At 39.5% G+C, this 26,581-nt stretch overlaps 1 protein-coding gene and 1 pseudogene across 1 annotated transcript in view; one reads left to right on the top strand and one right to left on the bottom strand.

The window, feature by feature from the left end:
- GPAT3 (glycerol-3-phosphate acyltransferase 3) overlaps positions 1-26,581 on the top strand; it is a 63,630-nt gene that overhangs the window by 20,218 nt on the left and 16,831 nt on the right. The window contains exon 4 of the mRNA XM_070393497.1: positions 25,175-25,445. Within this exon, the coding sequence (XP_070249598.1) occupies positions 25,175-25,445 (271 nt within the window). The remainder of the gene's footprint in view (positions 1-25,174; positions 25,446-26,581) is intronic.
- On the bottom strand, positions 15,032-16,334 carry LOC138999073 (protein-tyrosine sulfotransferase 2-like; annotated as a pseudogene).

Below are 26,581 nucleotides of genomic sequence, written 5' to 3'. Positions count from 1 at the left end.
TAAAAATCAGATCAGCAAAAATATTTATTTTTTGGTGTGCTGCAGAATTTTAGTAATTAGTGTTTATATATGCGATGAGATGAAAAAGGTTGAGAATTGCTATTCTAAGATATTGAACCTACCTAAAGTCTTAGCTTATAGGAGACATGTTACAAGTGTATACAGTTTAAGTGTAGGACAACCCAGTCACTCAACCATAGGAATGTTAATATGTAAGCTGGTTTATTTATATTCTACAGCTGTTAAAATGAATTAACTGGATTTACATGAGAATAGAGTAGACAAATCTCAAACAATGTTGAGAGCAAAGAAGATATATAGTATAATCACATTTATTTAACGTTTAGTACCAAAAATAGACACTATATTTATGTGGATATATGTAGATAAGTATAAAATATGTGAAAATGACATATACTACTATATAGTGGTTATCTTTTTTAAAAATATATTTTTATTGATTTCAGAGAGGAAGGGAGAGGGAGAGAGAGATAGAAACATCAATGATGAGAGAATCATTGGTCGGCTGCCTCCTGCATGCCCCACACTGATGATCGAGCCCACAACCCAGGAATGGAACCATGACTCCTGGTTCATAGGCTAATACTCAACTATTGAGCCACGTTGGCTGACCATCATAGTTATCTTTTAGGAGAGAGAAGAAAAGGGGGGAGGGGCAGGAACAGGTAGACTTTAACTGTATATTTTTTTCTTTAAAAAATATCTGAAGCAAATATAATAATGGGTATCTTTTCTTTGTTGAACTCATTTTTTGTTAACCTTATATTTTAAACATAAAAATTTTAAAAAAGGAACCAAATAATCATTCAGCTAGAGTCTTTAGTCTGATGGATGGGACTAGTTTTATATGAACAGAAAATAGGTTCCTGTCTTAGAGATGTGATTGATGGTTACTTGCTCCAAAACACATTTCCATTCAGCCTGACCAATGCCTAGAATTTAAATGTAAACCTATGGAACAAGGGAGTTATTAATCGAAATACTATTACCTCTTAGAGCTGGTTTCTCAACCTCAGCATTACTGACATTTTGCACTGAATAATTCTTTGTCATGGGGAGCAGTCCTATGCATTGTAAGATGTTTAACAGTATTCCAGGCTCCTACCTATTAGATGACAGTAGCATACCGCTAATGTGACAACCATTGTCTCTAGACAATGCCAAATGCCCCCCGCCCCCCCACATTGGTCTCCAGCGGTTCTCAACCTGTGGGTCGTGACCCCTGAAAATACATCCTGCATATCAGATATTTACATTACGATTCATAGCAGTAGCAAATTTACAGTTATGAAGTAGCAACGAAAATAATTTTATGGTTGGGGGTCACCACAACATGAGGAACTGTATTAAAGGGTCGTGGCATTAGGAAGGTTGAGAACCACTAGTCAGACAATGCCAAATGTTCCCTGGTTTGGGGGTCAGTGGGGGGAGCAAAATCCTCCACTCCTCTCCCTTTCGTCCTTCAGTCTTTTGTGAACCACTCCTCTTGGAGAATAATGCATTCATTGGTTGGCATCCATTTCATTAGCATAACTTATTTTAGTTTCCTAACAAATAGGCCCTTGAAAGAGTGATTTCTGGTTTGTAGAAAGGTGGAATGCAAGATAAGGCATGTGAATAGCAGGGTTAGTGTAGAAGCCTGGATGGTGGGAGAGGAGGCACATTCCGTAAGGCAAGGTAGAGGTGAGACAAGGGCATCTTCCTTCAAATTTCACCTCACAATCCAATGAAACTGTTTTGGAGGGACATTTACTTTAAAGTGGTTTAGAGACCTGCATATAACTATGTGCTCTGACTTTTGAAAGCAGATGACTTAGCATTTAATTCTGGCCAACAATGAATAAGCAGGATGGAGTGGTTCTGGCAGGAAAGGAGAAGGTAGGTCAGATTAGACTGATGGTCTTAACTGTTGTGAAGTGATGGGTGGGAAGTGAATGATTTAGCCCCAAATCACAGAAAAGAAGGTTCCTATTCTAAGAAACCCATTAGGAAGTTTAGTTTCTATTATTTTTCAGATTGTTTTTCTTTCTTGTGGGGTAGTAACAAAGTGGATGATATGCCGAGTGCCCTATCCCTATTTTCTGTGAAATTAGATTTTTTAAAACATTTTAATATAAGCAGCTCTTTACCCTTTTTATCCCTAGCACTAATTAGCTGCTGGAGATCTTGTGGTATAGGTCTTAGTCCCAAAGCCCTGAGCAGTTTAGAAGAGTACCTGAATCTCAGAATTGTCGAGGTTTGAAAAAACTGGGTGAGAACTAAGACTCAAGGATTCTTTGATTTTGAGAAGGTAATAGGATTAGGTGACAGGATAGTCAACTCACCAATACATCCCCTAGTTGTTTAGAATTCTATTTACTAGTACTCTTGGGAGGATGATGATATCTCATCAAATTCAAAATCTAGCTTGTTATTTAAAAGAAACATGTTTTTATTCATTTTAGAGAGAGGATGGAAGAGGGTAAGAGATAGAAACATCAATGATGAGAGAATCATTGATTGGCTACCTCCTGCACACCCCTACTGGGAGTTGAGCCCTGATCGGGGAATTGAACCATGACCTCCAGGCTCATGGGTTGACACTCAACTGCTGAGCCACATGGGCTCCACCTGCTTGTCATTTTAGAAGTGTTCCCCAAACCAACCGTCCCACCAACACACCCCTTCTGGCCATTTTGCCCCCCAGAGAAAACCCCAATCAAAACTCCAAAGCTTCTTTACTTTGCTTCTACCTTATAAACAAAAACCTATCAATAGTAACAATCATAATCACCCATTTGTTAAACACTGGTGCCACTATGGAAAATTAATTACATGCAGGTGAAAAAGGTGAAGTAACTTGTTTCAGGTCATCTTCCTAGTCAAAGGCAGCCTGAAAAGGAATCCCAACTTATCTTTTTTACTCAAAATCCTATGCCCGTCCCCCCCCCACCCCCCAAGACATGCCTTCCTTACCAGCCTTTCTGGTCAATGCTTTCTAATGGTCCCTTTGAAGGTCAAGTCGACTCTTCCACAAATGGAACTGTTTCTGGTGAGTGTTGGCTTTGTCGCATACTAGGAAACACATAACATTTAAATCTCAAATCACCAACAAAATATTTGAAGAAATGAATCTTGTAAGAGCATTTAGCATTACAATAAAAGATACCATACATAAATGTCAAACCATAAGGTTAACATCTTAGTTAAACTGATGGCTCATTTGATGATGGAGTTAAATGGATGTTTCTATACTGTGGGATTTCTTTTTTTCTTTTTTTTAAAATATATTTTATTGATTTTTTACAGAAAGGAAGGGAGAGGGATAGAGAGTTAGAAACATCAATGAGAGAGAAACATCGATCAGCTGCCTCCTGCACACTCCCCACTGGGGATGTGCCCACAACCAAGGTACATGCCCTTGACCGGAATCAAACCTGGGACCCTAGAGTCCACAGGTCGATGCTCTATTCACTGAGCCAAACTGGTTAGGGCAATGCTGTGGGATTTCTTGTTTAATTAAGTTGGTTATGTCCAAATCAACAAGACTAATGCAGGCTGTCGTCAAGACATGGGTCAACAGTATATTGAATATAGTGTTAAAATGTTACTTATTAAAAATGAAACTTTGCCTGTTATTCTAAATGCCTATTGATTTCTCTGAAATGTTGACTGACAACTGATTAGTGTCCACACTTTTACCCCACTTATGGTTCAAAATAAGTAAATTTTGAACCATAGGTGGTCAATTCCATTATTAGTATTTATATACCTTGGATTAAAATCTTCCCATTTTATAAACAGCATTGATTATTTTATAAGTTTCTGGGGATATACTTGCAATAGATCCAATAAGGGAGGGGATTTGAAAAAAGGAGGTAGATTTTCTTATCTGCTTTCTCAAGAGAATAAAAGTATATCTCCAGTACTTCTAGCTTAGTATTTTTAGTCTTGATAACTGAAAGAGACATTAATAGAAAAATACTCAAGATAAAAAAAAGGGGGCACATAATTCTATTACAAATGTATAAACCATGTAGAAAACTGGAAACTAGAAGGTATCTTTATTTCAGTAAAGCTTTTGATTATATTCTAATCCCAAATAGCAGAGTCAATAAATCCATTCTACATGTTACCCCTTCCATGGCCCTGGCAGACATCACTAGTTGATGAAGTCTTTGTCACTGAACTGATATGTGGCTCTCAAAGTTCTGCTGAACACAATCCTGCAGAGAGCTGTTCACTACAAACTGATGAAACCTTGTCACCACCTCTGACTTGGAGAATAGGGAGGGTTCTCGTGCTTTGTACCAGAGGATCACTTACTGAAAGGAAGTGAACCTGTTGAGTAATTGGGTTTTGGCATAGATTTGATTTTATTGTTTGAGATCGTATTGATGACGTTGATGTAATTGAAAGTACAGTATAGTTAATTAAATGCTTTGAAATTAGTCAGGGTTTTAAACAACCTAGGAAATAGGATTAGAATTTAAAGTAATCATGATGGTTTTGATAAATGAGCCATTAGAGAGAGAGAGAGATGACAGTTAAGATCCTATACCCAAGGAGGATGCTTTGAAATGGGATAGAATAGCCAGGCTTGTGTGCCAACCTCAGACAGTGTGGTGGAAGCTCTGCTCTGTACCCCCTGCACTAACTCTTCTATGTCAGGGCTTGGTTTCCCTGCTTCTCTTCCTCAAAGCTCTGTTTTCCTCGAAGCTTAGGCTGTCTAGAGAGGATATTTAGTTCCCTGAAGTCCTATTCAACTCTCTGAAGGTTCCTCAGGAACAGAACCAGTAGGTCCCGCCTGTCTCCTGTAACTTCTGGGAGATATCTGGTGAACAAAGGGAAAGAATGGAATGTGGCCTGCTTTTCTGTCACAGCCTTTGCTCTGTCTGGCCTCAATGTTTTTCTCTGGAGTTGATCGGCCCTGCCTCTGTGCTTCTCTGGTGCTGAGTGCTGGGCAGCCTCACCTGCTCACTTCACCTGGGAAACGAGATTGGACCCTGGAGCCGGAGGATGCAGGGAACACCACAGACACACTTGGTGGGCGGGATAATTTGACACTTTCCTTTGAATGTCTGGGAAAACACACCCTATGTAGAGACTAGAAACTCGGAGAAAGACTTGCTCCACGTCTTTTAAAAAAGTTGAAGTACTTTGGAGACAGTGCATATGCTTAGTGAATAGTACCTTTCTTCAAGTTAGAAAACAGTGGTTTCGGGCAGTGGTATCCCCTTTGCAACTAGTGGCATTCTCTTGGTTTAAGCAGAGGGGAAACTGATAATGAATTCCACAGACCATCCCTCTGGCTGTATGTGATTGACACCCTTTAACTGCCTGGTAGACTATGTAACGTACTTAATGTCATGGCAAAGGATAAGTGCGTCTTCCATTTCCCCAAGCATGGTAAGCTCTTTGTTTAAGCTGGATTCTGTTAGTGTATCATGCATACATATCCCTTCCTCTTCCTGCTTCGGCATGATGTCTCAAGTAAATGAACATCCTCATTTTCAATGACTCATGTGTTCAAATGAAGTTTACTCGCCAGTCAGTGGGTAACCCACATGATGCCTCCACAACAGATATCAAGTGTGTGATGCCTCAGGCATTGTGAAACTCCAGAGTGTGACTGTGTCCAGCCTCCGCTCCTCCTGCATTCTGTATGATAAGCGTGTGCCCGGGACTGCCAGTCAATGAAGCATTTGTGTAAGGGTATGTACGCAAGAAAGAGAGAACAGGCATTTTGTAATCAACAAAAAGAACTAACATCCTCCTACCCCCTTATTTTTGGCTTAAAAAAAAGAGGGGGAGGGTATTGCCCCATAGGAGAGCCACTTATTATGCCCTTTAGTACAAGCCTGATTTAATTTTAGCAACTTAGAATTTCGTAAGTTTGATGTAACTTGGTCTTTTGTTTTTTGTTTTTGTCTGTACTTGTACTCTGTTAAGACAACCCTTTCATCATATAATACATGGAATTGGTGGTTCATAAACTCAAGGCAAAAACCCAGGAAACCATGGAGTTCTGCTGATGTGAAAAATTTTGAATACTTTTTAAGAAAAGGGGTAATATGTGGAAGAAAACAAAGCACAAGCAGGAGGGCAGAAGTGCCTAGAAGACATTAGAACTGACTTAGTGTGGCTGGAGACAGGATGAGAGAAGCCAAGTGGAGGTGGAAGGATTTGAGATTGGATATTTAGTCTGAAGTCAGATCCTAAAAGGCCTTGAATGCCATGCTAAGACATTACTTCTTAGGATGAAGGGATCTCAAAGTTTTGGGAAGACACATCTGGTAGCTTTGTGGAAGTGGGATTAGACAGACAGGGGCTGGGGGAAGTGGAGAAAGGAGAGACAGTAGACAGGAAGCCATTCTGGAAGGCAATGGACCTTGAACCAGAGCAGTGGGGTTGGTGGAGAAGTGGAGTGTTTAGCAGCCACATAAAAATGTGAGCCTTGGAGAAGTCAGGACAATAGATGCACATTTGGGAGTTATTCAGAATGTGAAAGTTGAAATGGTGGGTTTAGTGAACTCCCAGAGAGTGAAGGACATTTACAAAGGCTTGAGAAAAGACATCATAGAAAAGGGGCAGGAAAAGATAAACAAACCAGACAAAGATCAACCAGGAAAGAGAATAAGAGCAGCGGGAATGGAAACTAAGAAGAGAAAGTTCTAACTTTATATTTTCTTTCTCCTTATTCCTCTGCCCACTGATATTCCTTTGTCTATATTTTACCCCCAAGAATAATAGATGTTGACTATCAACTCCTTTTCAGAATTAAAACATAGACTGCCTTATCTGTAAACTGCTTTTCCAATACACATATGATTAGAGATTATTAGGGTCTTCTAAAGCTAACCCAGAAATAAAGTATTTTTGGGTAAGATTTGAAATGTAAGGGAATCACTGGTTATGTGGAATGTGATCATAATGCAGTTTTACCTTGTTTCATCTTTATAATTTTGAGGACATACTGAGCCATCAGACTGTGATTCTGGGAGAACTAGCAGATGAATACACAAAGGAAATGTGTGTGCAAGTTTTTGTGTAAACATATTAACTTTTTAAAGAATAGTTTATTGACTTTTTTTTTAAAGAGAGAGGAAGGGAGATGGAAAGAGAGAAACATCTATCGGCTGCTTTTTGCATGCCCCTACTGAGGTTCGAGCCCGCAACCTCCTGGTGTACAGACCGCTGCCCTTGACTGGGAATTGGACTGGCAACCTTCTGGTACACAGGATGCTGCCCAACCAATTGAGCCGCACTGGCCAGGGCTAAAAAATATATTTATTTTTTGCATGAGTAATGCATTTATTTATTTGTTTGTTTTATTTTTAAAATATGTTTTTATTGATTTTTAGAGAGAGAGGTAGAGACAGGGATAGAGGCATAGAATCACCGATGAGAGAGAAGCATCATTGATTGGCTGCCTCCTGCATGTCCCCTCACTGGGGATTGACCCTAAACCTGGGAATATGCCCTGACCAGGAATCAAACCAATGACCTCTTGGTTCATGGGTTGCTACTCAACCACTGAGCCATACCAGCCGGGGTAAGTAATGCATTTAAGTGATTCAACAGTTATAGCAATTTAAAAACAGGCTTTGCCCTAGCTGGTTTGGTTTGGTGAACAGAGAGCATCAGCCTGCAGACTGAAGGGTCCCGGGTTCGATTCTGGTCAAGGGCACATAACCAGGTTTTGGGCTTGATTCCCAGTGTGGGGTGTGCAGGAGGCAGCTGATCAATGATTCTCACTCATCACTGATGTTTCTATCTCTCTGTCCTTCTCCCTTCCTCTCTGAAATTAATAAAAATATATGAAAAAAAAAAACCAAACAAACATAGGCTTTGAGCCCTGCCTGGTGTGGCTCAGTAGTTGGAGAGTCGGCCTGCACACTGAAGGGTCTCGGGTTTGATTCCCAGTCAAGGGCATGTACCTGGGTTGTGGGTTCGCTTACCACCCCTGGTTGGGGCATGTGGGGGAGGCATTCAGTCTCTCTTCTCTTTTTTCTCTCTTTCTCCCTCTATCTGTCTTTCTCTCCCTCTCTTCTCCCCCATCTCCCTCCCTTCCACTCTCTGAAAAAGCAATGAAAAGAATATCTCAGGTGAGGATTAAGAAAAAAACCACCCAAAAAACAAAAAACAAAGACTTTGATAAGTGTAGCTTCCATTTCTATTACTGTGTACCTCTGCATCATGCTAGTTTCTTATAGATCGTCCCAGTGTTTCTTTATTACAAACGTGCTATCATGCTGCAAATGTTTATTATTTTCTAGACTTGCTAACATCAGAGGTGATGTGTACTAAATACTGTTCTGAGCCTTGTGTTTTTCACTTACGTCCTGTTGTCCTTTCCAAATTATTACTTAGAAAGTTTCTTCATTTTTAACAGCTAATAAGGAATTCCATTATATGAATGTGAATGGTTATTTTTACCTGTAGACCTTGACCTTTTGCTGTTAAAAAAAAGCTGCAATATATATACCTGTAACATGAGTTACATGTAACATGAACCTGGGTTGCTCTGTCAAAAGACCATTTGTAATTTTGATTGATATTGCCATATTGCCCTTCATGAATGGTTGTACTATTTGCACTTCCATTAGGAGTGTATGTAAGTTCCCACAGCTTCACCAAAGGTATAAATATATATCAAACTTTTGGATTTGTGCCAGTCTGAGGTGAGAAGTCAAAACTCAGTTTAGTCTTAATTTGTGTTTCTCTTAAAAAGAGTGGGACTTTGTACACATTCCATGTTTAAGGGCCATTTGTATTTTTTCCCCCAGGAATGGAATTATCTACTCATGTCTTTAGACCATTTTTTTTTCTATATTAAATTAATTAGCTTTTATTTGAGATACAAATTAGCTTATTGAGCTACAAATATTTTCCATTTTGTGATTGTATTTTTCCCTTTGTTTACCATATTTGTTATTATGCAGATAACTTTCATTTTTATGTTGTTAAATCAATCAATACAGTATTTTCTTTTTATAGCTCCTGGTTTTGAGTTTTTTAGTATCAAGATTTCTCCTTTGGACAAGTTTTAAGAGAATTTGCCAATGTTTTCTTTGATTACTTTATAGTTTTATTTTTTAAATTTAAGTCTTTGATTTATTTATTTTGGTTTTGATTTATATCCAGCTATCCAGTTGTCATAACACTCTATTAAAATGTCCATCTCCACCACACTTATTTGTGGTGCATCTTTAATAACCTTCTGAATCCCAGTATACGTTTGAATCTATTTCTGAACTTTCTATTCTGTTCTGTGTTTTCACTTGTCTTCTCATGCACTGGTTTCTTATTTTAATTATTGATGTTTTAATACACTGGTTTCATATCTGGTAGGGATAGTTGTTCTTGCTGCTTTTCCTTTAGAGAATATTCTTGTTTATTCATGCTTGATTATTTTTCTATGTGACCTTTAGATTCAGTTTGTTTATGAGCTAGAGGAAATATAACTATTTATTTTTATTAGAGTTGTATTAAACTTATAAATTTATTAAGGAAGGCTTGACATCATCTATGTTGAGTCTTACTCTCCAAGGACATTCTGTCTTTTTGTTTAGGCGTTCTTTCTTATTCTCCAGAGATGTCTCAAAGTTTTTCTCAGGTTTTGTACATTTCCTCTTAGGTTTATATTTCTGGTTGCTCTTATAAATGGAGTATCTTCTTCCATCATCTTATCTAACTGCTGGTTGTTCATATGTTGGAAAGTATTTGACTTGGTAAGGTAGCAGGACATACAAGTAAGAATTCTCATACTGTATCAAGGTTTTCAGATAGGCTTAGCTCTTTTATTTTTATTTCGGGTACGCAATTATTTTATTTCACATAGTGATAGTGACTACTTCTTCAACTTTCGTCTGTATTTTATTTCTTTTCTAGTTAGTACTGCATTTCTCTCGCTTGTCTAATTGTGTTGGCTGCTACATTGTTGAGTGACTGTGGTGCTAGTTGTTGTTCCTGTTGGGTACAGACTGCAGTGCCTTCAGGATCTTCCCAGTAAGCATCATGTTTGCTTTGCTCTAGCTCTGCATCTTACGTTTAGTAATTGCTGATTCTTGTTTTGTTATTTTAAACCAAGAATGAATATTGAATTTTTTATGCATTTTCAGCATCTTGGGTGGTGAATATATATTTTCCTTTTAGGAATATCATGATAAATTACATGAATAGCTTAATATTTGAGTTATCTTTGCATTTATGGACTAAACATTGCCTGGTCATAATTTGGTGCTGGAAACCATCTGCCAAAATTGGAGATAGGATTTTTCCAGTTGGTCCTTTTACTTGCAGTTAGTCTATTACCTAGCTACCTACTTTCTTCCCTCCTTCCTTTTCTTTCTTTCTTCTCAGATTTAAAGGTTTGGAATTCCTTGTAAAATGGTCTCGATTTGGTGCTTATTGGGAGTGGGTAAAGTTATTTTTTACTCTCTATAGCATTATTTCATTTGTGCAAATATATCTTTTTAGAACATTCATCTCTTGGTGTCAGTATTGGTAAAGTTATTTTAGTAGAAAATGGTTTCCCCAGATTTTCATTAAATTTATTTGTATAGGACTTTGTGCACACTTATTTCTTATACATTTTATAATTTTCTATTTATGTTATTTATTTTTTGTAAATTTAAATTTTTACTATATGTGGGCTTTCTCCCCACCCTTATGTTTTCTTAATTGGATTATACAATCTCTCAGTATCCCCAGGGAATGGGTTCTAGGAACCTCCTAAGTCTTCCTCAGATGTTTAAGTCCCTTACATAAAATGATGTAGTATTTGCACATACTCCTGTATACTTTAAATAATCTCTAAATTACTTATAATACTGAATACAATGTAAATGCAATGTAAGTAATTGTTGTATTGTTTAGGGAATAATGGCAAGGAAAAAGTCTGTACATGTTCAGTACAAGAACCATCGTAGGTCTAACTGCACAGTACATGTCAGCAGCAATGTAACATTCCCAGCCCTCCCACCCCCCACATATTTTTGATCTGAGCTTGGTGAAATCTGTAGATGAGGAACCCACTGATATGGAGAGTTGACTGTTGTGGGATAGATAAGTGTTTGAAGTAAACTTTACCCCTTTTCTTGTAAAAAAAAAAGTTGATTGTAACTCTCAATATGTGCCAACTGGGGAAACATTGCTGGTGGGGTAGGGAGCAGGAGTAGTTTCATAACTCTAGTGCTTCTTTAAAAACTAGGCAGATGGTTGAGTAGCTCTTAGGGAAACCAGGGGAGATGCTAAGTCAGCATTTACTTGGAGCACATTTTGTATGACAGGTCATGATCATTGTGCTGATTTTGTCCCCTTTTCTTTTTATGGGTTTGTTATACAGTATATAAAAATCTAGTTTTCTAAAGCAGTTTTGCCACTGCAGGGACACTCATGAAACATTTATGTAGTGAGTTTTAAAATTTTGCTTTGTATTCACATTTTGTTTGTTGGTTTTCATCCTCTCCAATTCCTCCACTTCCAAGAATAGAAAAACTTCAACTTTAAAACAACAACAAATAATCAACCTAACCATCAGCAACCCCTCTTACTAGTACATTGCTAATTTGGCCATCAAATAGATAGAGTATTATTAATAATAGGTGAAATAAAGCAGAAAGATGTTAGTGGTGTCTGTGAACTCCCAGTGTTCTAATACTTATTGGTAATAACTTGGTTCTTTAAGTATGTAGAGGTGGGGTTTTCTTGGCTCTTGTGCAGTGTGGCTACATACTTCTTTATGGGCCGCATGTCTCATTAGTGTGTTCAATTGCCACTCAGGGGTGTGTTTTTTAGCATTTAAGTGAGGGAAAGTCACCAAAAGGGCAGTCTTTCTTGCTAGCACCCCTGTATGAGTGAAGGGAAAGACCTTAAGCCCCTTGAAGTAAATCCTTTCACAGCAGCATCCTTCAGTCTAGTTGCTGATTGGCTGTTTGTCCTAAGGCGTAGAGAAGGCACTAGGGGTAAACAAGTCTTGACTTCCTGCCGGCTGAGCCCAGGGAGCAGCAAATCCAAGTTTTGTGGGAGCCTGAAGTTTATACAATTTGGAGGCCCTCTTTAAGTAAAAGAATAAACAAAATTGGTGTGGGATTTTGGGAGAAGCTGTGCGGTTGAGGAGGACAAAAAGGACAAAAAAAATTCTAATTTACTAGAAAACATATTAGCTTCGTGGTCAGTGTATCTTTGGCTCAGGCTCCTTGAACTCAAACCTAGAGCCATGGTGAGGATGTGGTAGGGTTCCTCAGCTGTTGGGTCCAAAAGAAGATAGAGGCAGTTTTCTACAAACCTTGGTTGATTGATAGGCCAGCTTAATGAAGATGAATTAATGGTGTTAGAATATATCTGGACAGCAATAAAAACAAAGCATCAAGGTGATTATCCTTTCTAAACCTTGACTAACCTGCAAGATGCATGGAGAAGCTGTTTATGCCTTGGAGAGGATTTGAAAAGTAAGGTCCTGACAGGACATCTGTGTGCTGAGGTTATAGAGTCATAAATTGGACAGAACAGCCTCCTTGGACACCTCGAATTAGGCTGAAATACAGAACTGGGGGAGCATTAAGTGAACCACTGCCCAGGGGCTATTTTTTGTTGGGTTTAGCATGAAAAGGCCCAGAAATCAGATGTGCTCCAGGCTGTAAAAGATTCCTGCTCCATATTATGTGAAGTGACATTAGTCAGACAGAGACAGACAAGTATTATAAGATCTCATCAGATGTGGAATCTAAAAAATGCCGGGCTCATAGAAACAGAGAACAGATTGGTGGTTGCCAGAGGCAGGGGTTGGGAAATAGGTGAAAGTGATCAAAAGGTACAAACTTCCAGTCATAAGGTTTAATAAATCCGGGGATGTAATGTACAGCATGGTGGTTACAGTTAACATTTGTTTTGTATATTTAGAAGTTGCTGAGTGAGTAGATCTTAAAAGTTCTTTTTTTTTTTTTCTTTTTTTTCTTTTTTTTTTTTTTTTTACTGCCATTCTCTTTTTATCAGGTTTATTTCATGCTTGAGTCATACCACATCTTTAATTTGGACCTAATTCTTTTTTGATCTTAAAAGTTCTTAACACAAGAAAATATTGTAACTATGTGAGGTGATGGATGTTAACTAAACTTACTGTGGTAATCATTGGGTAATATATATGTATAGCAAATCATGTTGTACACCTAAAACTAATATAGTGTTATATGGCTATTATATCTCAATAAAACTGGAAAAAAAGAGATTCCTGCCCCAGTTTAAATATATGTAGAAAGTGACTTGAGTTAGTTTTACAAGTACATATCCAGGTTAATGATAGATGGAGGCCACGTATAAGTTTTCCTGTATCAGTTAGAGTTCTATTACTTCCCTCAAAGATAGGAGAAATGCTAGAAAGAACTGCTACACAGGGCTTTCTATTTAGCAAGAAAGAATGGGGGCTGATGTGTAATTGATGGAGAAGATCTTACATATTTGAGGTTGTTGGACATAGTGACATGGAATTTGAGGCTTCAGATATGATGAAGAATTTAGTTTTGGAGTCACAGACAGACTTGGTTTCAAATCTTGATTTTGTTGTTTATTCCCTTTGTGGCCCCAGGCAAATTACTCAAACCCTCAGAGCCTGTTTCCTTACCGTTATAATGGAATAATAGATAAAGCTCATGGATAATGAGGATTACATAGGTATATGTGTCAAAGGCTTAGCACAGTCTGGTGTCAAGAAACATTCAGTAAATGCCATCTACCTTCTAGTTTAGGAAGGAAGATTTAAAAATACTCATAGGATACGTACAATTTCAGCTAGAAAGTGGGGAGACTAAAAACGTCGAAGTGCCCATCAGCAGATGAGTGGATTAAAAAACTGTTGTACATCTACACAATGGAATACTACACCACTATAAAAAAGAAGGAGCTTTTACGATTTGCAACAGCATGAACAGAGCTTGAGAAAATTATGCTAAGTGAAATAAGCCAGTCGGAGAAAGATATATATATATATATATCACATGATCTCACTCATATGTGGGTTATAATGAATGACATAAACTGATGAACAAAAATAGATACAGAGACTAAGAAACACTTAACAGACTGTCTAACCTCAGAGAGAAGGCAGGAGAGGAGGGGGTGAGAGATCAACCAAAGGACTTGTATGCATGCATATTAGCATAACCAATGGACACAGACACTGGGGTGGTGGGGGCTTGTCCTGGAGGGCGGGAGTGTGTGTGTGGGGGTGTCAATCAGGGAAAAAGGAGACATGTTTAAACAACAATAATAATAAAAAGTAACATTTTTTCTGATTAAAACAACTGAGGCATAATTTACAGATATTAAAATGCACAAATATCAAGTGTTCAGCTAGGTGTTTTTTTGCATATTTTTACACCTATGTAACTACCACCCAGATCCATCTAAAGAACATATCTATGACTTCAAAGTTTTCAAGCCCTTACCCAGTGTATATCATGCATCCCTCAGTCCCTGTTATAACTTTTTTTTTTTAAACAAGTCCCTGGTCATTTTATTCAAATAATATATCTATTTTCTTCATTAATTTAAGAACTGAGGAGGAATCAAAGAAAGCCTCATATATTACATTTTAAAATAGATTCTTTGAATTCAAAAATAGTGGTCAGCTCTAGCCAGTTTGGCTCGATGGATAAAGCATCAGCCTGTGAACTGAAGGGTCCTGGGTTCGATTCTGATCAAGGGCATATGCCTGGGTTGCGAGCTTGATCCCCAGTAGGGATCATTGATTGATCTCTCATCATTGGTGATTCTATCTCTCTCTCCCTCTCCTTTCCTCTCTGAAATCAATAAAAATATATTTAAAAAAAATAGGTCATAGGAGAGGCACAGGTTTGGGCCTTATCCCAGCCAACAAAGCCGCCAAGGCATCCTGCACTGGAGGGAGACGGCAAGTCCACTTCTTAAAAAAAAGTTCTTAAGGGGAAAAATATAAAAACCCAAGTTTCAAAAGCTGGACTGTGTCCGCACTCTCTGTCCCCTATCCCAGAGGGTCCGAAGGTAGCCTGTTTCAAGGAAAATTTTCAATGATCAGGGCTTTGCAAACACATGCAAATACATTCCCCGTTAGCAGTCCCATTTGGCAGTAAATAGCAAGCAATATGCTTGCATTAGAGGTCCGATTTCCACTCGAAGGTAGTTTCTCCCCTTCTTGGCAACAGAGCCACTTGGGGAGATCGGGAAATTGGAGCTTCTTAAAGTGGGAGGCAGTGCTGTTCTGGTTCCCCTGAAAATATCCTTTCAGATTGGCTGGTGTTTTTATAGTCTTCTTTCAAGACCAGGTCAGGGTTGCCGTAGTTGGGAGGGTTTGCATAAGGGTCATAGCCAGCCAGCCTGGGGACGATCTGGGCCATGTCCCTCACCATGTCCCCAGGGATGTGCCCGTCCACTTGGAGAGTGCTTCCAGATTCAGGGGCTTGATGACCTGGTCTGTGGATCGCGATTTTGGACAGGGAGACGCCACCAGGTTTGCCAATGAGGTCCTCCAGGGAGTCACTCCAGGCGATGCCAAGGAAGTCCAGTATGAGCTTGAGGGAGTGTGGTGTGTGTGTGTGTGTGTGTGTGTGTGTGTGCAGCGCCAGCTGCTCCTTGTACACTGGCAGGCACTTGTCCCTGCCCACCTCCATGCACTGCGCCTACATCACCTCGATGGCCTTGTTCCACTTGGTGAGGCAGTCGAGGTAGCTGCTGTGGTCGAAGCCCGCTATGGCGATCTTGCGAGAGATAATGGAGTGCAAGGAGGCGCTGCAGCCCGCACCATCAGCAGGAACTTGAGTTGGGGAGGAGGCACGACAGGTAGAAGGAGGACTTGAGTGTGAAGGGGTCCTTGTTGCAGAGCAGGCGGGCCGGCTGGCCGTGCTTGGCGATCACCTCCAGGTTGAAGGCCTGCCTGGCGGCGTCCAGCACCTCTTCTGTCACGCCTGCCTCCTCCAGCCACAGCTTCTCCCAGGGAGACTTGGACCAGGTCTGGCGCATGGCCAGCACACCGGGGATGATGCGGGCCTTCTCCTCCCCGCAGGAGCGCACCTCCAGGTGGGCGCACCTCCGGGTAGGCGTCCAGCATGGCGCGCATCAGAGCGGTGCCACTGTGGGGCGTGCCTCCCACGAAGATGAGAGGCATGGCCTTGCCGTGGCGATACTCCAAGTGGTCCGTGCCCACCATCACCAGGTCCTCCTGCTCCGGCCCGCGGCTCTGTGAGCTCTTCAGCACCACCCGGCACGCCAGCACCTGCTGCCCCAGCTGGAACGCCAGGACCAGGGCCAGGGCGCAAGCCGGCTGCCGGCAGCGCCCTCCGCACCAATGGGCGCATGCTGGGCCTGGGCTGCGGGGCCTGCTTTAGCGACAGGTCAGCCAGAGGCCTGCTGAGCTCACATCGTGTGGAGGCGCAGCGAAGCCACCCCGCCTGGGCCAGCTGCCCGGGACTGGCGGACTGGCGGGTAGGAGGTAGGGGGCGGGGGGAGCCCTGTTATAATTTCCTGTCTGATTTCTGTCATGATCAGTTAGCTTTTTCAATCTTTGAAATTCACATAAATGGAACCATGCAATATGTGCTCTTTTGTATTTTTCCCCACTCAGTATGTTTATGAGGTCTCTCTGTTGTTGAATAGATCAATAGACTTAACAAACTCTCTCTGGAGTAAGGTACATCGTAATTTGTTTATCCATTATTATGTTGATTGACATTTGAGTTATTTTCAGTGTTTAGGTATTAGGAGTAAAGCTGCTGTGACCATTGTTGAGCAGGTTCTTGTGAACCTATTTACTTGTTTTCCTGGAGTACATAACTTCATAGGCTAAGCAAGTGTATGCTTAACTTTATTCGACACTGCTAAATGATATTCCAAATTGGTTCATACTCTCAGAGCAATGCTTATGAGTTCCATCCATTTGCTCTATAGCCTCTTCAACACTTGGGTGTTTTGGGCCTTTTTATTTTATTTATTTATTTAAGAGATTTTAAAATTGGTTTTTAGAGAGAGAGCGAGGGAGAGAGAGAGAGAGGAACATCACTGTGAAAGAGAAACATCATCGGCTGCTTCCCACATGTTCCCCACTGGGATGGAGCTTGCAACTTGGGCATGTGCACACGTGGGGAACCCAACCTGCGACCTTTTGGTGCATGGGACCATGCACATTGGCCAGGGGACCACGCACACTGGCCAGGACTGCATAAAGACCTTTTGATCTTTAATTACATCTAAGTGATTGCTTAAATATGGGCCTTGTCTCTCTGGAGTTTGGCATTGAATGTTTCTGTTCTTTAATCCTAGCAGCACTGGTTCGCCCCCTGCCCAACCATAACCACAGAAAGTTCATCTTTACAACTACTTTACCTTTCTCTTCTTTCATCAGGCCAATCACATTTATGAATCAGAAAGGAAATTGGGGCCTGGGAGGGAAGTCTATAGGCCTGGCTTCCTTGCTCAGGACCAGACCCCTTCTGTAGAGCTCCTCCTGCCAGGAAAAGGACCTCACTACCAAATAGTAGGTTCTGGGACAGGTGAACTCTTCCCTGACCAATTGCTTAATAATTGGGTGGAGGCATGTAAAGTAAACTTTTTTAAAAAAGGGAAATAGTAAATCATTGAGATAGGATTCACAAATAGTGTCTCCGTCAATTCTTTTTTTAAAAAAATTTGTTTTATTGCTTAAAGTATTACAAAGAGTATTACATATGTCTCCTTTCCTTCGATTCTTTTTAAAAAAATTGTGGCAAGACCACTTAACATGAGATCTACCCTCTTAACAAATTTTTAAGTGTGCAGTACAGTATATTGTTAACTGTGGGCAATGTTGTACAGCAGATGTCAGGTAAGTCTTTTTGAAAAATTGAAGCATAATATAGATAGGCAAGAATGTAAAATTATAAATGTACAGCTGGATGAATTTCCCACAGTACTCATGTACCTCTCATCTAGATCATGAAATAGAATAGATCAATACCCCAGAAAGTTTCCCCAGTGCCCTCTCTAAGTCACTGCAGGACGAGGAAGTATATTTTTGTTAGTTCCAAATTAGATTTAATTTAAATATTCTTTATTGAAACAGGGATAAAGGAGATTTCTGATTCACGGTACTGCTACTATGTAATCTCCTATGTTTTGGGGCTTAGTTAGGCATATGAGTGGACAGGATTCTAGTTCAAATAGATGAAGTCAAATAGTTTCCATGAGAGAGAGGGTTTTGAACTCTGAGCTTCTGACTTTTGGAATATAGCCCATTATTAAGTTATGAATCAACTTCTTTATATAAACCTATCATATCCCCTTCTGGTCTGATTTTTTCCCCTAACTGCTAACCTAGAAAGCATGCTGAATAACTGGAGAATGGAAAACTAGTATGATTTATAAATGGGCAGTTATTCTAAGAGTACACTCAGCTAATTTAGAGTTAATTATACTTGATGATTTTAACTTCAGCCTCCATTTCTTCTAAAAGGCCTTTCATAGCTGGTATTATTTATGTACCAGTGACTTGCTAAAGGCACAGGGACATAGGGCAGCTTGTGCAATTAATCTCTTGCATTACATAGAAGTAGTTGTTCTAATTTTATGTCCATTGAAGCATGGACCTCTGCCAAAGCATTTGGTATAAGGACAAAGTTCAAATGTTTATAGCTTTACTTTTTTAAAGCTGATGGTGTAACAAAAAGAAATATTTCCTAGAATCAGGGTTTTACCAATTTAAGAACTATGGATTTTTCTGAAGAATCAGGATTAATTTCTTAATAATAATTGATTTTCCTGCCCTAGCTGATTTGGCTCAGTGGATAGAGCATGGGCTGTGGACTAAAGGGTCCCGGGTGTGATTCTGGTCAAGGGCACATGCCTAGGTTATGGGCTCAATCCCCAGTAGGGGGTATGTGGGAGGTAGCTGATCAATATTCTCTCCCATCATTGATGTTTCTCTCTCTCTCTCTCTCTTTCTCTCTCTCTCTCTCCCCCTTCCTCTCTGAAATCAATAAAAAAAATATAGACATAAATACATATCAGATTTAACTAGCAGACACAATTTTGATATTGGCTTGTACTATCCTTTAGGAAACTCAATTATTATTTTTAAAAAATATATTTTTATTGATTTCAGAGAGGAAGGGAGAGGGAAAGAGAGATAGAAACATCAATGATGAGAGAGAATCATTGATCGGCTGCCTCCTGCATGCCCCCCACCAGGGATCGAGCCCGAAACCTGGGCATGCACCCTGACTGGGAATTGAGCTGTGACCTTCTGGTTCATACGTCAACTCTCAACCACTGAGCCACACCGGCTGGGGCTATGTCTATATTTTGAAGACTGCCAGTCCACTTCTGAATATTTCTTGGTGCCAAAAGAAATAATTCCTCTCTTTCTAACCGTTCTTTGATGCCTGATACATGGTGAGTATCCACTATATGTTGATTGAATTGAATATTTTTTTCTGTCAGAGTTTATATTTAGCATGAATTGAATCAGTCATTCTGATTCTCAGTAGTCAATACATGTCAGGAAGGAAATAAAATTACATATTCAGTAGTGCTTCTTTGGAAATCTGTTTTTATAATTTTCAGATATTTGTGTGCCTTATTAAAGAACTCCTACCCTAACTGGTTGGGCTCAGTGGATAGAGTGTTGGCCCGAGGACTGAAGGGTCCCGGGTTTGATTCTGGTTAAGGGCATGTACCTTGGTTGCAGGCTTGATCCCCAGTGGGATCAAGGAGGCAGCTGATCAATGTTTTTCTCTGATCGATGGTTCTAACTCTCTATCCCTCTTCCTTCCTCTCTGTAAAAATCAATAAAATATTAAAAAATAACAACAACAACAAAACTCCTAAGCTGGTAATGCTCTCTTATAATAGAGATCTTCATTTAGGAACAACTGTCAGTTCCATATAACTTTTTTTTTTTTTTTTGGCAATAACACATATGTACCTAACACTTAATTTAATAAATAAAACTTTATAGAAATGGTCAAATTCTCCTGTGTATCCCTCCCTGATTTAATTACTCCACCAACCCCTGAAACTACTACTCTACTTTGGATATTTATTATTTTTATGCATATTGTCATATTTCCCTTATTTATGTGTGTTTCTTAAACAAGACATAGTATTTATTGTTTTGTATTATTCAAACTCTATAAAAGTGCCACCTTTCATATATCATTCTGAGTTGTTTGTTTATCCTGATGTTTACAAATTATCTAAATTGGTAACTGTTCTAGTTAATTTCTTTTAATTCCTATGTAGTATGCAATGTATGTATCCATCTTTAATATGAGCTGCCATTTATTTATTTACTAGAGGCCCAGTGCTCCATGCACCGGTGGGGTCCCTCCCCCTGGCCTGCACCCTCTCAGAATCCAGGACCCCTTGGGGGATGTCGGCCTGCCGGGTTCAGCCTGATTCCTGCGGGATCGGACTTAAACTGGCAGTCCGACATCCCCCGAGCGATGTGCAGTGTGTGAAGCAGCAGGCAGCTGGGGAGGAGACCAAGCTGGGCCTGAGCACCGCAGCTGCTCCTGCTCATCCTGGCGCCGCTGCGCCTGCTGCTGCCGCTAGGTAGCGCTGCCACGACGGTGGGAGAGGCTCCTGCCCTGCAGCTGTGCTCACCAGCCATGAGCCCAGCTTCTGGCTGAGCAGTTCTCTTGCTATGGGAGTGCACTGACCACCAGGGGGCAGCTCCTGCGTTGAGCGCCAGCCCCTGGTGGTCAGTGCGGGTCATAGCGACCAGTTGACTGGTCGTAAGTGTTGCTTAGATTTTTATATACATATAGCAGCAGTTCTCAACCTGTGGGTCGCGACCCCTTTGGGGGTCGAATGACCCTTTCACAGGGGTCGCCTATGACCATCGGAAAACACATATATAATTACATATTGTTTTTGTGATTAATCACTATGCTTTAATTATGTTCAATTTGTAAAAATGAAATTGGGGGTCACCACAACATGAGGAACTGTATTAAAGGGTCGCTGCATTAGGAAGGTTGAGAACCACTAATATATAGAATAGATTTGAATGAGATATAATTGACATATAACATGTTAGTTTCAGGTGTACAACATAATAATTCGATATTTGTATATATTGCTGTATGTCCATCTATCTAATGGACCTTGGGCTTGATTCACTATTTTGCTGTTGCAAATAATGTAGCAAAATGTTCTTACAGATGTCTACTTGTACACAGTTTTGCAAGAATCTCTCCAGAGTATAAGGGGGAAAAAAAAAATCTTCCTTAAGGTGGAATCATCAATAGATGTTAATTACCACTGGGAGGAAGTTTGAGGAGTAGAATATTTCTATAGTCTCAAAGTATCTTCCCTTTATAGATAGTTATTGATAATAAGTATATACTTATTAATCAAAAAGAGAAAAACAGTTAACTTTACAGTGGAAAATCGGGTAAGCACTAACTATCTTAAACCAAGTGATCAAAGTTAAACATCTCCATTATGGGACTAACTATAACATGCCTCCCCTGTGATGCACTGAGAAGGATGTAACATGACTTACATAGTATTTCTGCCAAAAGTGTACACAGCCTGTATCTAATTATGAAGAGACATCGGATCAACCCAAGTTAAGAAACATTCTACAAAATGTGGCTTGTACTCTTAAAAATATCATTACCTTTGAAAAACAAAGAAAGGCTGATGAACCTTTTCATATTAAAGGAGACTAAGGAGACCTGACCTGTAAATATAATGTATGATCCTGGGTCGAATCCTGGACCAGCAATTAAAACAATCCTATGAGTGATATTATTGGGATAATTGTCAAAATTTGAATAAGGGCTATTGCACAAATACTGCTAGTATTGCAATAATGTTAATTACTGACATTTTCCTGATTTTGATAAGTATACTGTGGTTAAATAAGTGAAACTCCATGTGCAAAGGAAATCTGTGCTGAACTATTTGAGGGTAAAGGGTATAATGCCTGCAATTCATTCTCACATGGTTCAGGAAAAATATCTTTTTATACTTATAGAGACAGAACAATAAGGCAAATGTGTCAAACTGTTGGCAATTAATAATGCTGGATGAAGTGCACTATTGTTGCAACTTTTCTGTATATTTGAAATTATTAAACAAAAATCTTCCTGGGAGTGTAATTGCTGGCTCTTGGGCTATGAATAGCTTTATATTTACCAGATGGTGCCAAATAATTTTTCAGTGTGGTTGTACTAATTACATTCCCATTGTCCCAAGTCTTCACAAACACTTGATATTATTCAATTTAATTTTTTTTATCAATCCTTATGGGCATGAAATTGTGGTTTTAGTTTGCATTTCTCTAATCATAGTGAAGTTGAACATCTTTGAAATGTTTAGTCATTAAAGCTTACTGTTTTTGTGATTTACTTGCTGTATTCTTAGCTAAAATTTTTACTGGGTCCTTTGACTTTTTCTTTTTAATTTATTGTGTATCTTAATATATTTTGGAATTCAATCCATTGCAATTAGATGCATTACAGTTACCCACATACTTTTGAAAGAGGCTTAATGAAAATATAAAATTGAGTTATATTTTATTTGAGTTTCACAGAATAAAGTAGGTCAGGGGGCAGAGAAAATATTGTACATCAAGGCTAGGGACTAGAGACCTGGCTTCAGATCTTTCCTGGCTCAGCTTAATAATATGAGCCACCTTGAACTTGCTTTCTTATCTCTGGCCCCTCTGGAAAAGGTTATTTTTAGAAGCGCTGTCCACTGTCTCTAGTGTGTTTCATTTAGAGATTTGCTGAATAACTTGTTCTTCCTTCCTCCTCTAGACTTAAAAAAAAAATTCTATATATTGCTAAATAATGAAACTCTTGCACTGCTAAATTTAGGCTAATAGTTGGATTGAGTAACCTGCTTTGAATTGCAGTGCCTAAGAGTAAGAGGGTAGTTCAGTAGTGACACTATCTTGGGTCATTCTCTGATACTAATTTTCAGAGATGGTGGAGAAAGATTAAATCACTTAAGAGTTGACTGCTGAAAAAGATAGTCTAATAATCATTCAAGAACTTGGTTTATTATGCTAATTATTTTTAAAAATAATATATCTTTTTTATATATGTATTTTTATTGATTTCAGAGAGGAAGGGAGAGGGAGTGAGAGAGATAGAAACATCAATGATGAGAACCATTGATCAGCTGCCTCCTGCACACCCCCCACTGGGGACCGAGCCCACAACCCAGGCATGTGCCCTTGACTGGAATCGAACCTGGGACCCTTCAGTCCGCAGGCCAACGCTCTATCCACTGAGCCAAACAAGCTAGGGCTATTATGCTAATTCTTAAGATGAAGACATTAGCTTTATATGTGGGCAAAAACAAACAAACCAAAACCACCCCAAAAACTCAAAAGTAAAGTTACAAAACTTTAACCCTGTAAGGAAACTAGAGAACCATCCCCCCCCATTTATAAAGGAGGACACCAAGTTAGGTGATTTATCTATCAATCACAGTCATAGAGCTGGCTGTTGTCCTAAACAGCACTTGACTTTGGAATCCAGGTCTTCATTACTTTCTACTACAGTGCGTTATGCTGCTGTTCCTTCAAAAAACCCGATACATTACAGCTCCCTCAATATACAAGTTCTCCAGAGGATAGGTAATATAGTACTTTTCACTTTCCTCATTGATTTCCTAGGGAACTGGAAAGTGAGAAAATCAAAGGAGGTCTTTTTCAGGGAATTTAACACTTTAATCTTCACCTCAAAAAAAGAGAGACTTTTCTGATGTAGGAAATACATTTTTTTTCCTTTGTGACACACCTCAGAGAGACAAATGGATAGTTATATCACTGTGTACATAGTTACTCTTTATTCTTCAAAGACCTTCTCATCAATTTTTCTTTTTTGGTAGTTAGAACTGAGTAGTAGTAATCATTTTTCAATTTACAAATTTCTGCTACTTGAAAAACCTTTGAATTATTTTCTTTATGGAAAATACAATCTATACATATAAAAGGCTAATATGAAAAGTGTCCCCTTGGGAATTCGACCAGGAGACCGGGAGTTCGATCACTTGCTATGACGTGCACTGACCACCTGGGGGTGGCGCAGAATGAAGGAAGGCTTCGGCTGGCAGCTGGCAGCTGGGGAAGAGAGGCCCACGCTGGCAGCCGGAAGGCCCTGATCAGCCCTAATTGCTGGCCAGGCATAGGGACCCTACCCGTGCACGAATTTTGTGCACCGGGCCTCTAGTAACAGTCTAAGGAGGGAAGACTCTAATCTTATTGTCCAGAGATAACTACTTAATGTCCTTTTTAACATTTTTTCAATGTATATATGTTTCATAGAGATCTTGCCTTTTTTTTTCACTTAATGTTAGAATATTTATTAATGGATGCATTCTATTTCATTGTCTGGAAAGATTATAATGGAAAATGCTACAGTGAATACTCTGGCCTACAATTCTGATGATTTTTTTATGGCAGAGTCTTAGAATTGGAATTATTGAATTATCAGCAAAACTATTTTTCTTTTAGTCTCTTCAGGCCAAACAGATTTTGGCAAAGTTGTTATCAGTTCCATACTCAATACAAATTGAGTATGAGAGTAACTGTATTGTTTCTATCTTTGAAATTTATCACTAAAAATGTTGCTGATTTAACAATATAAATAAGCCAGTCTAAGTCACCTTTCTTTGATTACTGTAAGTTTTTATATATTAACTATTTATGTTGTTTCTGTAAGTTCAGTTCATGAACTTTGCTTACTTTTCTGTAGCAACCTGTGCTTTTCTTGTAAAATAATTTTCACATATTAAAAACATCAACCTTTGCCTTTTGTGGTAAATACCTTTTACCATTTTGCTTTGTTTTTTGCTTTATGGTTTTTATCAGGGGAGAACAGAAGTCTTTATTTTTATAGTCTAGATCTATACATGGGGAGAGTTTGCTTCTGTGAGTTCTTTCACTAATGGTATGAAGGGAGGAAATGCAAGCAAGAAGGCTGTTGAGGACCAAGATTCCTCTTTGTAAATCGAAATCCTTGGGTAGGGGCCATTTCATGCAGACTTGGTGATTTTACCTCTTCTCGCACTGCAGTTGCTTGTCTTGTATATATGAAATCTGCCATATGATCTGTTAAATTTATTTGTTTTGTGCACAGTTGGCCCTTTGGCCATTTTTTAAATATGTACTATAGCATTTCCTCATGTCCTGATGCTTTCTTTTAAGGTATTATCCAAAGAGATAAGTCACCCATGGAAAAAGGGCTCGCTGGTCTGCGAGGAAGGGACTTTGAGCTGTCTGATGCGTTTTATTTCTCCAAGAAGGGATTGGAAGCCATTGTGGAAGATGAAGTGACCCAGAGGTTCTCCTCAGAGGAGCTAGTGTCATGGAATCTCCTCACAAGGACCAATATAAATTTCCAGTACATCAGCCTGCGGCTCACCATGGTGTGGGTGCTGGGCGTCATAATACGCTACTGTGTCCTATTACCTCTGAGGTAGGTCTCCTGCCCAGGGGTTTGATGGTATAATTGGTTCAACTTTCTTTTAAATCATGTATGTAATGGCCACATGTGAGTATTATGGTACTAGTCTCACTCCTTCCCACTTAAGAAAACACCATCAGGAATGTATTAAGTATCTATTCTCCTTTCACATCTCCTCCTCTTCCCCCCCCCCACCCCCAAATTAAGGTGTGTATTCAGAATTTATTATATATTAGTCTGGACCCACGTTACACTTTCAGTCATAGATAATTTGATGGATAGAAAGGGGAAATGAGAAAAAAGAAGAGGTTTTACAGTTTCATACTCACTGTGTGTCAAACAAACTATAACTGTCTCTCTGCTGGTCTGTAGTGGTTCATAGCTGCCTAGGAGAGGAAACATTCCCGAGAGTGGTTACCACGTGGGAGAGAGCCATTCAGTGGAGTGAATGTGTTCCATCCACATCCATTTATGATCACTCACTTTTCTTATTAAAAGTTCCACATCTGGATCTCCTTCTGGTTCTGAGTCTGAGTGCCACCTGATGGGGAGGTATCCTCAAGCTCTACTGACTGGAACCGTAGTGTGGAACTAGAGTAGAAGAGGGAACACTGGGCATTGGGATGCAGTGCAGGTGACTAAGGCTTGTTTAGTATGGTGGTGGCAGGTAGTATGCATGTGTATCAGTCATAACATTCCTGTTTGTTGTCTTGCTTCATTTCCCTTGGACATGGCCTTGGTATCCTCTCAATAGAGCGTTCCAGGCAGTCGCTATCAGCCAACAAAAATTGGTACATAACTTGAAACCTCTTTACCATCCCTAGGGTGGGCTATACTTGCCTCATTCAGATTTATTACAAGGGAGAAGATTGCTTAAGTATAAGCAAAGGCACATTTCTAAGAAACACTTTTAACTTTCCTGTGCTCATGTTGCCAGTGACTAGATATTGGGGGCATGTTACGTCTTTTGGGAATCATTTCAGCTCTAATAACAAAGTGAAATTCAGGGTTTCACATACACTTCTGTTTTTGTTTTAAATCCTCATCTGAGGACATACTAAGGAAGGGGGGGGGGGGAGAGAGAGAGAGAGAGAGAGAGAGAGAGAGAGATATTAATGTGAAAGAGAACATTGATCGGTTATCTTTTG

The sequence above is a fragment of the Myotis yumanensis genome, unplaced genomic scaffold (assembly GCF_028538775.1).
Source record: "Myotis yumanensis isolate MYYU_CA2020_CCGP unplaced genomic scaffold, mMyoYum1.0.hap1 SCAF_1, whole genome shotgun sequence".
Lineage (NCBI taxonomy): Eukaryota > Metazoa > Chordata > Mammalia > Chiroptera > Vespertilionidae > Myotis > Myotis yumanensis.
This window is presented reverse-complemented; position numbering and strand designations above follow the sequence as displayed.